General features: G+C 29.4%; 4 protein-coding genes across 4 annotated transcripts; 2 read left to right on the top strand and 2 right to left on the bottom strand.

Annotated features, from left to right (window-relative positions):
* Nucleotides 1-21: 21 nt before the first annotated feature.
* Nucleotides 22-1,796, bottom strand: BX663DRAFT_513423 (major facilitator superfamily domain-containing protein). The gene is made up of 2 exons (XM_051528146.1): nucleotides 1,755-1,796; nucleotides 22-1,637 (listed from the first exon to the last, which is right to left on the bottom strand). Exon 2 carries the CDS (start codon nucleotides 1,597-1,599, stop codon nucleotides 148-150), a length of 1,452 nt encoding a protein of 483 aa, XP_051381587.1. The 5' UTR covers nucleotides 1,600-1,637; nucleotides 1,755-1,796; the 3' UTR covers nucleotides 22-147.
* An 859-nt stretch (nucleotides 1,797-2,655) lies between these two features.
* On the top strand, nucleotides 2,656-3,152 carry BX663DRAFT_418034 (uncharacterized protein; the record flags this gene model as incomplete). Its single annotated transcript, XM_051522367.1, has 2 exons — nucleotides 2,656-2,769; nucleotides 2,856-3,152. Coding segments are annotated over 2 exons (411 nt in total), but the record flags the coding sequence as incomplete, so codon positions are not given.
* A 1,772-nt stretch (nucleotides 3,153-4,924) lies between these two features.
* Nucleotides 4,925-6,393, top strand: BX663DRAFT_98863 (uncharacterized protein). Its single transcript, XM_051532372.1, has 5 exons — nucleotides 4,925-5,158; nucleotides 5,232-5,292; nucleotides 5,364-5,425; nucleotides 5,512-5,905; nucleotides 6,004-6,393. The coding sequence occupies exons 1-5, from the start codon at nucleotides 5,115-5,117 to the stop codon at nucleotides 6,040-6,042; spliced, it is 600 nt and encodes a 199-aa protein (XP_051381585.1). The 5' UTR covers nucleotides 4,925-5,114; the 3' UTR covers nucleotides 6,043-6,393.
* Nucleotides 6,394-7,497: 1,104 nt separating this feature from the next.
* On the bottom strand, nucleotides 7,498-10,935 carry BX663DRAFT_456450 (alpha glucosidase). Its single transcript, XM_051523862.1, has 9 exons — nucleotides 10,710-10,935; nucleotides 10,459-10,643; nucleotides 10,097-10,384; nucleotides 9,996-10,033; nucleotides 9,693-9,928; nucleotides 9,537-9,635; nucleotides 8,816-9,471; nucleotides 8,646-8,736; nucleotides 7,498-8,569 (listed from the first exon to the last, which is right to left on the bottom strand). Exons 1-9 carry the CDS (start codon nucleotides 10,789-10,791, stop codon nucleotides 7,608-7,610), a joined length of 2,637 nt encoding a protein of 878 aa, XP_051381584.1. The 5' UTR covers nucleotides 10,792-10,935; the 3' UTR covers nucleotides 7,498-7,607.
* Nucleotides 10,936-15,374: the final 4,439 nt, after the last annotated feature.

Below are 15,374 nucleotides of genomic sequence, written 5' to 3'. Positions count from 1 at the left end.
ATAATGCATATCATTAAAAAAAAAGTAAGTATTAGATGTTTATATTAGTGTATGATAACTAGAATTAAAAGAGAAAGTAAATAATGTAACAATTAGGTGACATAATCTATATTGGGTATAAGATAGATTTTGTTTAAAATACACAATTTAAGACATGCATTCATTCATATTTTTTCTTTTCTCTCTAAATTTAATAATAGCATGATGGATATAGACAAATAGAGACATCAGACTTATAATGCAGTGGCCAACACCTAAAAGCAAAAAGGGAGCACCTTTCATCCATTTATCAAAAAGGAGTCCTCCAAGTTTCGATAGAATAATAATGCCAATAGCACCAATAAAAGAATATGTAGCAGAAACAGCGGCATGATCATTTGGATCACAATAGTCACCAGCCACCATGGCCATTCCAGAAATGATCATACCATATTGACCAATAGCAATCAAGATAACAAAGACAAGGGATAGTTTAGTAGTAGGATCTATGGAAAATGAGAATGGAAAATTGCCACAAGCACCAATAACACCAGCAATTAAAACAGCCCATTCCTTTGGAAGGTATTCAGAAGCCAGTGTAAAAAATACGGTAGAAGCTAATGCGATTAACTGAGCATAGCCTGACAGACTAGCCGATGAAGCTAATGAATAAAGACAAGTTTTACCAACCTCGCAACTTCCCTTTTCAATGTAATACTGTGTTATCCAAAGGCCTATGAAGTTTGTGATGATAATTTCATCAGCACGAGCAAAGAAACTAGATGCATAACCTAAAGCAATACGTGAATCCTTAGCAGCTTTGATACCACGATATAATTTGGTAAAAAATCCTTTTATATGATTTACAGAAGGTCGTTTGCGAGCATCTTTAGGCATACAAAAGAAAAGGATTATACTAAGGGCCATTGCTGTACCACCTATAGCACTATGGGCATAGATTAAACCCCTATTTTGACCTTTATATCTTATAGTAAGATAAGCAGGGACAAGAAATAGACAAAGAGAAGCAAATGTTGCACCAAGACCTGAAGCAATACCAATACATCCAGACACTAAACCACCTTTGCCATGTGCGATTTCTAGCATCATTGCAACCATCATAGCTGTGGCACCAGATGATCCAATACTGAAGAGCAATCTTATCAACAACATATCAGGATAAACATTTTTTACATGAGGATAACTTATAATAGCAGTCCCCATAATAAAAATAGAAGCAGACATAACACCTCGTCTACCAACTTGATCTGCAGCCATTGACCAAATAACGACAGCAAAGACAGAGATAATTTCAGAATACAAAGAAAGAGAACCTGTAATATCACCTGGATTTGAATAGATAGATAAAACACCCATAATGATTTGACTTTGAGTACCAGCAATATACACAATTAATGCAAGAGATGTAAAGACTGCAAAAATAAAAGCAAAAAACTGTAATGGATGGACATGATTCTGTAAAGGTATCCACCATAAGAATTTTCGAGGTTTTTCCTCGCATTGATGTATAGAAGAAGAATAAGTATCAAGAATAATTGATCCATTTGCTCTATTTATTTCTATTTTTTCATCCAAATTGTAAGCTGGTTTTGATTCCATTTTCTCCTAAAATAAATAGATAAATAATAGCAGTATTACTTCACTCACAAAGTAAAAAAGTTCAAATAAATGAAAAAAATACACCGTCAATCAAATTATATATAAGTATATTTAATTTTTTTTTATATATAAAATAATAGTTAAGTTTAAATTACTTGAAAGGCATACATAGAAGAAAAAAAAATATTGAAAAAGAAAAAAAAAATACACAGCAACGCAAAAGAATGTTAGTTTGTTCTATGGAAGTACAAATTAGATTTTTTATCAGATGTAAATGATATAAACTATATCTCCGATTATTATTTTTTGCTGTACACGATATTTTGGATAAAAAAAAAGTACTTCGAGTTGTTAAGAAAATTCTTGTTGTTCCATTAATATTCGACGCTAGTTAAGATAACAAACTTGTGTCATCTTCGCGGAAATATCAATATGTTTATGTGATTAGTTTTACCACATCCTTTAACGATGAACTATGTTTATGTATTAAAGCAGTCATGACAGCAATATGTGTATCTTCTAAATATATTTTTATGCTGTTTTATATCTCTTCAAATAAACTAGTCATATTATTTTCTCATAAATGGAAAATATCGAACAAGGTTTAATATGTAAGGAAATAAAACAGGGTATAAACATTTTTTTTTCTGTATTTCAAAGAATCTGATAAACTGTACGTTACACGGATTTCTCTGTTACATTGTGTTTTCACATAAATAATTGCCTACCTGCTTTTTTAACTTGAGGGTTAAAGTTATAATCTTCATAAATAAATAGAAAAAGAAGTTTTCATATTGATCTTTCATTCTAAATATGAGAAAATACTTCTGATTTTATTTGAATAAGTTAATTTTTTTTTTTTTTAAAAAAAAAAAAAAAAAAAAAAAAAAAAAAAAAAAAAAAAAAAAAAAAAAAAAGAAAGAAAAACTGAGGTTCAATTATGGTAATACTGTAAAATAAAAGATCAATTTGAATAAATTTGGTTCCAAATGTTTCTTATAAAAGTGGTAGCTTTTTTTTTTTTTTGTTTTATTTTTTAAACCAAATTAAAAAAATATGCGTCTCTCAGTTACTCTCGCATTGGCTACTGCTGTTGCTGTTTCGGCCCAAAACTGTAATCCTACATATAACGTTGCTTCTTCTGGCGAATGCTTTACCAACTGCAATATTGTAAGTTCAGTACATTTCAAAAAATAAAATAAAATAAATGAATGAATAAGAATAAGAATAAACTAAAAAAGAAATAACTTTGATAGAAAACTGGTCAAAAATACTTATCTGGTTGGACTATGGATCATACTTCTCCATTATTTATTGATTCTCTAAATCTTATGTGTACAAAAGGTACTGCTGAATACTTAGCCTTTATGTCTGAAGCCGGTATATGCATGTCCCGCTGCCCTGATAATCCTGCACTGTTTGCTGATGAATTTGCTGGTGCTTGTGCTTGGTATGCACAACATAAGAACGATACTTGTACAGATTCTCCAAATACCACGAATACAACCATTGCATCATCGAGTACTACTAACTCATCCCCTTCCAATTCTTCTGATATAAAACCTACTATATCCTCAGATGTAAAGGTTTCTAATAATAATAGTACCAGTGCTGCGAACAAATTGCAGTTTAGTACCTTTGCTATTGCATTGATTGCTGGCGCTAGTTATTTGACTCTTTAACTTTTTTTTATTATAATAACTTTTATTCTATGTACTAACACAATATTATTTATATTAACCATAATTTGATGTATTTTATTTATATAAAAAATAATTACTAAACTATATAATTTAAATTTATTATTTTACAAATATTCATTCTACTGAAGGTGTGTATGTAGATTTATCCATCTCTTCAGGTGCACAATTAATGTATGTTACATAATTTTTCTTTTTATATACTATTATAAACATTTCCCTCTATCTGTTTTGAAAATGTAATCTTATGTAAAATGAAATAATGCATATATCTATTTTAAGCCTTAAGCAAAAAAAAAAAAAAAAAAAAAAAAAAAAAAAAAAAAAAAAAAAAAAAAAAAAATTCAATTATATACATATTTATACTGAAGGTTTTATAGGTCATTAGAATCAAATTTTGTTCAATATAATATTTTGGTATTTAGATAGTTGCTCTTGTAATTGGTTATTTTTGTGTATTAATAAAGTGGCAATATTTCGAATAGAATAATGAATGTTTAAGATATAAACATGAATAATATTGAGTTTTTGAAGATGTATTTATATCTGCCTAACTAGTATACAAGCTTTGGCTGGCCATAATTTACAATGAAGGTATTAAGTAGTTAACGATGTTCGGTAATCCTGTACACTTGCAGTTTAGGATAATTTATTCGGATTTGGAAGTATTTTTTTTTGTCATGATAGTGATATAAAGAAGCTGCTCAAATAAGATAATAGAAATTTTATGCCATTCTTTTTTATTCACTATGAAATTTGTGCTATAGCATTGAGGCTTATTATATAAAATCAAGAGCAAAATCTACGGTGTGACTAACAATTAATTTGGGAGCAGTCTGGTAATGGTTTTCCTATTCAAGTTTGCTCTTTGTTTGTATAAGCTCATCAATAACTTGAATAAGTTGCTCGGTAACATAATTATACACTTCATCTTTCTGAAAACATTGTCTATAATAAGAAAAACAAATTATTAATTTTATTAAGCTTCATTAAGACTTTCTAAACCTCCGTTTTCTAGCTGTTAGTCAATCAATCATATTACTAAAGGAAGATTTGATAGCTTTTGTCATAAAATTTAAAGTAGTACAACAATACAGATGATACTGAGAAGATTTTAGCAAGATATGTCCTGGATAAAAAGAAAAAAAAAGTATTTTACGTGAAGCACAAACGATGATAGTAGATTGCGAGATGATTCTCATATAAATGATCTTTTGTATATTTTCAATTTCTATAAATCATGTGGTTATTAATAGACTTTAGTGGAAAAGCTATATGAACTAAGATTTTAGAAACTGGAGGTTCATGGATATGAAATCTATATTATTTATTAATTTTGAAGTAAATAATACATAATAATGTGTTTTTTCTTAGCAAGAAGGAAAATTTAAATATAGATAGCTCCTCTTTATCTCCCATTGTTATACTATATTTTTATTTTTGTATTACAATCGATATAAGCCTAGAATAGAAGCAATCTAATGTTGTATTATGACATGAACTAAGCCTTCAGTATCATTGAATATATTATAGTTTGATGATGCTAATTTTTATATATTTCTTTACTAGAAGAATCAAGTATATATATAATATTCTTTCTTTAAAATATAAATGAAAGGAAAATTCAATATTTTAGCCTCATTGCTATTGTGTAGTATCCAAATAAAGTAACATAGTGTGGCTTGAAGTATTATTATTATTGAAAAATAAATAAATAAATAGCTCAGCCCAATGCATATTTAATTCATATTTTTTTCTTGAATCATTTTTTCTTCTTTTTTTTTTAACTTACAAAATAAACACTTTCACTTTACTATGTCATTATTTTTAGCAAAAAAACAAGAAGAAGTTAACCAAAAGTAAATTCAACATATTTCTTTTTTGCTTGAACTAATAGTAAATGTTGATTGTTTATTTTCTGATATTTTATAGAAAAGTTAGGGACTTGCTCCGTTTAAAAGAGAACAAGAAATGTTTTGATTGCCCTACAAAGGTTTTTATCTATAAACTTTTTACTTTAATATCTATTGTTTGTTTAAAAATGTTTTTTTTCTTTCATCTTAGAGTCCAACATTCGTCAATATGACAATACAAACATTTGTTTGTTCTAGATGTTCTGGATTAATGTAAGCATTTCTCATTTTTAATCGAGCATTTTTGCTCAAAAATAAAAAAAAAAAAAGGAACAAATAAATATGTATTTAAAAAATAGTCGGGAAGTGGGTCATCGTGTAAAAGCTATTTCTGCCAGCAAATTTTCTGGTGCAGAAGTTTTAGCTCTTAAATATGGTGGTAATGGTATTGCTCTCAAAATTTGGCTTAGCAACTATAGCACACATGATTCACCTGAACCTGAATCTGACAATGATATTCGGGCTTTTATGAGACAAAAATATTATGAAAACAAATGGCTTGATCATGCGTTACTTCAGAAGCATAAAGAAGAAGTTCGTGCTATTATTTCAAAATCATTTACCGAAGACGGTCTTCCTATTATCACAAAATCAAAAGGAAAAATTGGTACAACTGGTTTTGCTCGTATTCCATTAATTGCTGATAGTGAAATGAATATCATGCATGATGACAATAATGAGGAAAGCATAGATGTAGGTCACCCTACCACTACTCAAACAAGTTCAAATATAACATATCCTGTTTCTTATAATCATAATAACTTCCCTCTTCCTCCTGTTTCACCTACAAGCTCCACTGCTATTACCACCACCACCCCTACTATGTTTGATGTGGGTAGAACATCAATCGATAGTATTCACTCCTCTAGTTCTGCATCTTCTTACTATACAAGTGCTTCATCTACTTATAGTTATCATCACAATACTCAAAATCTGTATGGAAAGGGACTTTCATCCTTTGTTGACAGTACTTATTCAAATATAGACAGCTCAAATTGTCTTCCAATTGACATTGCGTCTAATAAAATCTTATGCGAAGAAGAAATAATAGTTAGTTGCAAGAGCCCTGAAGTAAAATGCTTAAAGAATGCAAGTATCTCTCAAAATAATGTTCAGCAATCCTTATATAACACAGAAAAAGCGTTTGTTAAAAGGGTCTGTCCAGAATTACAAATAGATGTGGCACAAGCTAATAGGCATTTGACACAGCGACAATATTTATCAGATCAGTTTATAAATGTAATTTTTTTTTTAAAAAAATAAGTATTATATACATATTGTATGTACATTTAACTGAATAACAGATCTTCTTCTAATAGCCTCCCACATTAGTTAATCCCGATCTTAATGTTTCTGTATCTTGTGAGTATCTTTTTTTTTTTAATAGACGCAATTTGACTCATTCGTTTTTTTTTTTTGTTTTTTTTAAAAAAAAAAGGCTCAACACCCATTTTAGGTAATAAGCCTGCTTCAGCCTCATGTGTAGTTACACCAAATACCTTCAAAGCTACTAAATCAGATACAGCAAATACATTTAATAGTATTATCTCAGAGCTTGCAGGTCTTAAATTAGAAAAGACAATACAAAAAGCGACTTATGGTGGCGGAATGTTATCACCCACTACTACCTTAGAACAAAAGTCTTTAACTCCATCTTCTTCAACTGATAACAAGGAAAATTCCGTTGCATCTAAGATTGAATCAAACTTTTTTTCACAACTAGAAAAGATGAAAGAGAAGCAAGTTCCAGAAAATGATCCCTACGCAGCTCTAAGAGGTATTTATACTTCTACTTATACACAGTGTATAAATATGAAGGAAAATGAAAAACAATGCCCTTTTTCTGAGGATGATGATGATGATGATAACGATGATCAATGGCAAGGTAAATCACCATGTTTATTTCTTTTCTTTTTTTTTTAAAAAAAAAAATGATCTAACTTCTTTTTATTTTATTTTTTTTTTCTAAAAAGAATTCTGCTCTTCATCTTCAGTTGACGATGATGACTTCTTCGAACCAAAACAAATCGTTAACCCCGTTGTTGAAAATATAAAGTCTAATACAACTAATATGATTGCAGTCGATTTATTTAGTGGTTTAGATCCTCGGTCAATGCTTAGACGTTTTTGAAGTTAACATTTCAAAATATACATACTATAAAAAAACAAAAGATAATTAACTATATTTATACACGAATAACATCAGATTCAATTTCCTTTTTTTTTTTTTTTCTCCTCATCATTATATTTATAAGCCATTTTGTTATTATCATTATTATATTTTATAAAATAAAGCCAAAAAATTATTTTATTTTATTTTTTACATCATATTTAATAATTATGCTAAATTACAGATATTTTTATACAACTAAATGCTATGCGTTTTTTTTTCTTTTTAATTAAATTTGATAGTGAAAGTTTGAGTCAAGTCAATAGAGAAACCTTCAAAGACGACAGAATTTCCAGTATGTTTAGATTTATATGTCTTCTTGGCACGGGTATTACCAACTGTAGCAGTCTTTAATTGACTAGCCTTTTCACCAATGATAGTAACTGAACTGAGCTTTTCAGGTTTTGAGTAACCAAATTTACCTGATGCTTGGAGTTGACCGTTTTCATAGACAAAGTTAATATCAGAATAAGAGGCAACATTAAGAGATTCACCATCATCGATATAAAGTCTACCTGAAGCTGAGCCAGTATTGTCAAGAGCAATAATCAAGTTATAGTCAGTAGCATATGTCTCACCAACAGTGTATTTGGGTGTCTTAGCGGGTATAATACTACCACCACGAATATGAAGAGGAATATGTGCCAAGGGTGCATCTAATGTAACTTTTGTAACAGCGTCGTTGTTAACTGTAACTTCATGAGTGTACCAGTCATACCAGATACCGATAGGGAATTGAGCATCAACGGTTGTTGCGTTTTCATAAAGAACAGGTGAAATTAAAATATCTGAACCAAGAAGGACTTGGACATCGTTGGAAGAAAGTTCCTCATAGTTAGGATATTCAAAGAAGAGTGGTCTCCAGACACCAGTACCCAAACGATTAGATTCTTCAAAGAGAGTGTAGTAATAAGGAAGTAAAGTGTAACGGATATTAAGGGCAATACGACTGGCTTCAGCTGTGCTCTTCCAAAGATAAGGTTCTTGATCAATTTGTCCTTTGTTGTTGTGGTTACGAGCAAATGGATAGAAAGAACCAAGTTCCATCCAACGTGTACAAAGTTGTTCAGTGGTGTTTTCAAGGAAACCACAAACATCAGAGCCAGAATAGGTGATACCAAACATTTGCATATTCAAAACATTAGCAATGGAAGTCTTAAGATAAGACCATAAAGAGTGATTATCACCTATTTGTATAGGAAAAAAAAATAAGTTCATTAGTTTTTTTATGTAAATAATGAGTTAATCAAAAGATTTTTTTACCTGTCCAATGACCAGCATATTTACCAGAACCAGCAAAGGAAGATCTGGTCAAGATAAATGGTCTAATACTATCATTATGCTTAATAAGAGCCTATTTTTTAAAAGGAAAAAAAATTATTTTTAATTAATATTTTTTTTAAAAAAAAAAAAATATTCTTATGTATACTTACATTGCGAGTGTGATAACTTTCGGCATAACCATAAAGATTATGGATATCATAGTGAGGTACATTACCATAATGGACAGCGGTTGTAGCGACAGTATGTTCAGATAAGTTTCCAGCACCATTATTAATAGCATACTTGGGATATAATAGATTACGTGTTTCTCCCTTAGGGTTACCCATAGCATTTAATGCAGCTTCTTGAGCAGCATGTTCTTTATCTAGCACCTTTTGAGATTGAAGACCAGCATTAATTTTGCCTGAACCACAAGAGCCAAGACAGAAACTAGAGGGCTCATTCATATCAATCCATAAACCGTCCACGCCAAGAAGATTGACCCAATCAATAATCTCCTTCTCCCAGTAGGCAGTAGCATTGGGATGCCACCAATCAGGGAAAACAGTATAGCCTGGCCAGACAGCACCAATATAGTCAGTTCCATCAGGATTCTTGATAAATACACTCATGTCAACACCTCGTGTGTAAGGCTCATAGGTTGAATTAGCACTAATGGCGGGATCAACCATAACTACATAGCTTTGTCCGTCCTCATGAAGTGTTTTACCAAAGTCAACCATTCGGTTAATAGGAAAGTTTACTGGGTCACTAGTGAAATCCTTATATTGATCCATATAATCAATATCAATCCAAGCGGTTTGAACTATACAAATAGAACAAAAAAAAAGTTAATAATTTTTATGTATATAGTAGTGAAAAGGAACTTACGAGGAATGTTAGCTTCCTTATATTTCTTAACTACTGTTTCAACAGCATCAATGTCGTGATAACCATAACGGCAGTGATGCCAACCAAGCATCCAATGTGCTAAAAGATATAAAAAAAATTAGATAGGAATACAAATATAGATAGAACTTAATTTACCAGGCATCATAGGTTTGCCAATCAAATCGGTATATGCTATGCTGAGATCACCAGCAGTACCAGATTTAGGAACAAAGAAATAAAAGTCAAGGATACCACCAATGACCTTATATGTAATTCTACCATCGACGGTAATAACATCCATACCATGACTAGAAAGTAAGAACACGCCATGAGATTTACCATCACGAACTTCACTATAATAAGGATGGGAACCATAAATATTGCCGTAGAATCTATAGGAAGAAAAATATATTAGGCGTGTTCTTAATATACAGTACCAAAAAAAAAAAGAAAACTTACGGGTCAGGTTTATCACGAGCCCAGATAGTAGTAACATTCTTAAAAAAAAAAAGAGAAAATTTAGTTTTATAAGTATATAAAATATATATAACATCACTTACAGAAGTACGCTTGAATGGAGCAGTGACTTCACCGAAACCATAAATGTTAGCATCTTTAGGAATGGAGGTGGATAATTCAAGATATTGATCTTCAAAGACGAGAGGCATGTTTGTAGTATCAAAAACAATGGTCTTATCACTATTACGAATCACCCTGAAACCAAAAGGTTTGGCAGTATATTCGAAATCATAATTCCTATTCTCAAAAGCATAAGAGGTAATGTTTGGACGTATTAAACCTAAGGGTGAATTGGGAACAACAGGCTGCTTATTTTGAGCGTCTGAAATCTACACAGAAAAGGGAAAAATGGTATGAATATCAAACATTATATACAAAAATAGAAATAATTTTTTTCTTTTACCTTCACATGTAATCTTTCTTCAGTTTCATACTCCACATTTACAATAAGATTATCGATAGTTTTACCATATAGATTAGTAGCAGCGTTTTTTTGGTTGGAATTAAGAGTTAAAGGAATACGAAGACCAGCGTTAGTATTTTCAACTTGGCCATTGATCATATATCCAGCGGCATTAGAGCTAATTTCTATAAGTACAATAGATTTTTAATAAATATACAAGTTTTAATAATAAAGAAAAAAGAAGTGTTTACCATAAGTTTCCTTAGTTAGACCAAGCACACTTGCGGAAAAACTAAGGGCTATAGCAACAAATATGTAAGATACTTTTGCCATTACAATAAATAAGATGATTTGTTAAAAAATAAAATAGAAATGAATAAATGACCCTTTTCTCTTCTCCTTTTATATCCTATGTTTTTATGAAAAAAAAAAATCCGAATAAAATGCGTATATACATTATAGCTTAAAGTATTACTTAAAAAAAAAAAAAAAAAAAAAAAAAAAAAAAAAAAAAAAAAAAAAAAACTGATGCTTAAAGTGATTTGTTTGTCAGTAAACAAAGAATAGTGAAACATTGGTAAAATTTACCATTATTTACCAGTTTTTTCATTTCTATACTATCAATTTCTGAATTTTTCTAAAAAGGTATTTTTTATATGTTCGGTTGACTTCGTACATTACGCGTATACACTTATAAATGAATCGTTTTTTATATTTAGGAAATCATACATATAAAATCATTCTTGTATAATGAAGTTAATATTATTAAAATACTGTATGAGCAAGTTTTTCAATTGAATAAAACGATGAATTCATCATTTTTATAAGAATGCATTTGACAACACAAAGTTAAATTTCAGAATTTTTTGTAAGTCTTTCATTTTAGGTTTTGTTTAAAAATTCTGGGAAAATTACATTACAATTCAGCAGAAAAGAAATAATTCGGAAGCGTAAATTGTCATCTTATTCAACAAAATTCATCCATTCGTAAATGTTTAATAAGTAAAGGTTTATCCGCCCAAAATTGACACATAAGATAAGAATTAAAAAAAAAAAAAGACTTATTTGGGGAATAAGAAAACGCTTTGTTTTTTTTTTTTTTATTATTTTAAAGAAAAGAAGATAAAAATTAATGGAAAGGTTAAACAGTATTCTGTTTTAGTAAAGAAATAAAGAGAAGGAAAGGGAGAATTTTTTTTTAATGTTATACAGAATATAAGGTATTCTAGGGTAAATAGGTGAAGCAAAGTTGCTGTACACAACTTTAATTACGTAGATCTTTATGAACTATTTTTTCAGTATATTTGTAATGAATCCGCTGACCCGCTTCAGTTCAAGGGATATATTACATATTTCAGTATCCAATTGGAATCTAGCAAAACCATTTTCTTCGGGTACCCTTCCTTTCTAACTAATTCTTCTAACTTTTAATAAATATTCAACTGTAAAACCATTACCGTCTCTTTTATAAACGTGGGTTTCAGAGCTTTTCTTTCAACTTAGTTTGTCTAATCTAAGCAGAAGTTCCTTAAACTTTAAACTTTATATAAATCTCATTATAGCAAATATGTTTCATAGAAAGATTGAAGATACTTGAGGTGAATACAAGCAAATGTACATAACAAGAGAACTTTACAGTTGTGTAAATAGAAGAGATATATAAATTAATTTTCATTAAAATGGCTTAATTTTTAGTGTAACTTCATAGCATTACAACTAAGTATACGTATCATTATTTGAAAAGTCAAATAGTATTGTTTAAGTTTAAATTTCAAATTAAGCAGAAGGTAAAGTATGCATGATTGTTGATTTGCTACTTTCTGAAGTACAGTATAATAGAAATTTAATATCTAGTAAAAACTACGGTCATAATTTGATTACTATTGAATTTTATTCTCATTAATATTAAGGGTTGTGTGAATATGTATAAGACAAAAAAGCTTTCATAGTAGTAATGTATGGGCTTATATGATTTAGCTTTCTGGCAGCATTAAGTGATTATGCTATCCTCTTTTATAATAGCATATGACACATAGTCTTGCTGTTTTTCTTTTTTATTTAGTATCTTGATTCATTACTATTGACTTTTTTTTCTGTCTATTTTTATTGAATAATAGGTTGGTTGCTCCTTTTCTTCTTTATCGCTAATCTAGATATGATGCGAGATATAAAATGGTAGAATATTGCAAGAATACTGTGGGCTCCAAAATATATTTTGAATGCCATGTCAAGGATTTCATTAAGCAGTTATAGAGTTTCACTAAACAAAGTTCTAATTTAAAAAATAAAGTTAAAAAACTTGCTATATTTTACAACAGTAGATGGGATAACCCAACCCACAACAAAAACAATGAAAGAAAGGGGCAAGAACAAGTGCCTTTCATTATACAGGTTATTAAAAATATGTTGTATAATATTATCTTACAAAGATAACGTATTTCTGATCGAATTGCTTTCAACATTGTAGACTGTGCATTTATCATATGTTTAGCTTAAACCGTTAAAAATACCGATATATGTCAAACATATTTTATACCGTTTCTGAAAAATATTAAAAAAAAAAAGAAAAAAAATCCAGCTAAATCTATAGATCTTAATTAAAATTACAACGGCTACTTTTATTATATTAAACTTCTCTTTATCCGTAGAAAACTCTATCCTATGAAATCTCATATTTAATTAGGAACGTATTCATTTTTCCACTTGTGTCTTGGATAGTTTGCTCTGCTCTAAAACCTTGCTTTTGCCTTCCGCTTCATGTTTCTCCCCCAAGTAATACATTATAACAATGAATAGTATCTACTTTTCAAACTATATTCTTAGCTTACCTCGTCTTTAACTGGACTTTTGTATTATCTGTATGTATTTCTTTCCTGTTATGTATAAGAACTATCCTATTCTTTCTTTCTTTTTTTTTTTCTAGATCACATCATACATGTTAACAATACACTAGTCAGAGCGGACAGACAATTTCTATCTGAGCTCCCACAAGAAGTGTCTTATAATAATCTCATGAGAAAAAAATTCGGTACGCTTTCCATACTAACAATCATTTAAAAAAAATGGGAACTTCGTAAAAATCCAGAGGTAAGATTTCACAATATTGTTGTACATCAAAATATACTTTTTTTTTTGTTCCTGGTAATTATAAAAGTTATTTAGAAATAAGGAAAGAGTGATCAGGAAGAATACAGTGTCTTGCTTATGAAAATACAATTGCTACCAGTATAAATTTTGGGTGACCAGCGTATATGTAAGGTAGTAGCATGCGTATTATCATCATCGAGGAAAGGAATTTTTTTTTTATTTAATCTCCTTTTATTTGCGGTGAACAACATGTCTCCTATTATAATCATAGCAAATGCTATTTTCTTGTGGTTGACGAAAAGATAATAATTTTTTTTCTGATATTAGTTTGGGATGAGACTTGTTTGATAAAAATATAGCAAAGTGCTTTTGTTCTATCTGAAGGGTTTGAAAAGGTAAAAAGTTCTAGCACGTCCTTGCTTTAATAAAATGCCTTGATAGCATTACTACTTATGATATTAATACCTACAGGTCCTCTTGCTTGATAGTGCCATCTACTTTTATTTGCTTTTTGAATGATTTTTATTTAACTTACATCCAAGTCTTATTGTGCATGACGGCTGTATCAAGAGCCTTTTTTTTTTTTTTCTTTTTTTTTTTTGTTAGCTGAAAGTAAATATACAATTAAAATTATCTTTTAAAACAACCTTGTTAACTGAAGTTATTAGTGTAATAAGGTTAATTTCAAGTAGTCATAATTACTACTTCTACTTACTGTTCTTTATTTGGTACGTCTATCTTATTTGATTACCGATTATCTATGTAATAAATGGCTGAATGGAATAAATTCTATAAATACACTATAACGCATTAGTCACTCTTGTTAGTTATAATCATATTTTTGGTTGTGTGTATGCAGCAATGAATCTCCAATACTTGGTATTAACTAAATGTTAATCTTTAATAATTTCAATAACTGAAATATCTTTCCATATATTTTCTGATTTACTTGAAAATTAAAAATGAGTCGTTTAAATAATACCTCTTTTACTTTAAGAGATTAGTTTCCATGAGGATACAAATGAAAGAGATTGATAGATAAAATAAAAGTGCACCCGTTTGCAACTCATAAGCCAAATGTACTGTGTGAATCTTCTACATATCATTTTGGAAGAAAAACCTTATCCGAAATGTCAAGAGAATTGCAAGCCATAATGTTGTTTGTATAACCAACGTATCCTTATAATAAACTTTTATGTTAGATCCTTTCTGTCTCTTCTACTTTTCTCAAATCATAATGTGAATTAAATAGAATTAAGAAAACTTCTATCTCAATGGCAATTCAAATATACTAATTAACTGACTTATCCAATTTGCAAAAGGTCATTAATAACAAAAAAAAAAAAAAAAAAAAAAAAAAAAAAAAAAAAAAAAAACCGTTACTGAGAACGCAAAAGGGATATCCTTCTGTGTTAATAATAATGTTAACAGGCCAATGTATGTATTCGTTGTATTTTTTCTTTTCCTAATCCCCCTTCCATTGGCTTATGCCGTCATTTAGCCTCATTTTTGCAATGTATTGAATTAGAAATGCATGTATTTTAATGTATAAATATCTAAAGATTATGATAGATATGCGTTAATAGTAGCAATAGTTGCTTACCTGTTGTGTAATGGACTGCTTTACCTTAATAGCTATTTAATTGAATAGATTGATATCTATAAACTTATTTTAGTTTATGTATGTTTTTAATAAAAATAATGAAAATCATCTTTGACCGCAATATTAGTTTATTATTATTATTTGATATGGAAACTCATTTCTTATTCTCTAAATATAACTAGATTCATACATTAAATATTACAGCTTAGATACTAATAATTAACAT

This window comes from Cokeromyces recurvatus, assembly GCF_025118155.1.
Source record: "Cokeromyces recurvatus strain NRRL 2243 chromosome Unknown BX663scaffold_17, whole genome shotgun sequence".
NCBI classification, from domain to species: Eukaryota; Fungi; Mucoromycota; class Mucoromycetes; order Mucorales; family Mucoraceae; genus Cokeromyces; species Cokeromyces recurvatus.
This window is presented reverse-complemented; position numbering and strand designations above follow the sequence as displayed.

Bases quoted from the DNA above. Each gene is read 5' to 3' on its own strand.
- BX663DRAFT_513423 (XM_051528146.1), bottom strand. From the start codon at position 1,599: ATGGAATCAAAACCAGCTTACAATTTGGATGAAAAAATAGAAATAAAT.
- BX663DRAFT_456450 (XM_051523862.1), bottom strand. From the start codon at position 10,791: ATGGCAAAAGTATCTTACATATTTGTTGCTATAGCCCTTAGTTTTTCC. The intron at 9,929-9,995 runs GTAAGTTTTCTT...TTCTTCCTATAG, and splicing joins GCTCGTGATAAACCTGACCC to ATTCTACGGCAATATTTATG. The intron at 9,472-9,536 runs GTAAGTTCCTTT...CTATTTGTATAG, and splicing joins TAAGGAAGCTAACATTCCTC to TTCAAACCGCTTGGATTGAT.
- BX663DRAFT_98863 (XM_051532372.1), top strand. From the start codon at position 5,115: ATGTCATTATTTTTAGCAAAAAAACAAGAAGAAGTTAACCAAAA. The intron at 5,293-5,363 runs GTTTTTATCTAT...CTTTCATCTTAG, and splicing joins GTTTTGATTGCCCTACAAAG to AGTCCAACATTCGTCAATAT. The intron at 5,426-5,511 runs GTAAGCATTTCT...TTTAAAAAATAG, and splicing joins TCTAGATGTTCTGGATTAAT to TCGGGAAGTGGGTCATCGTG.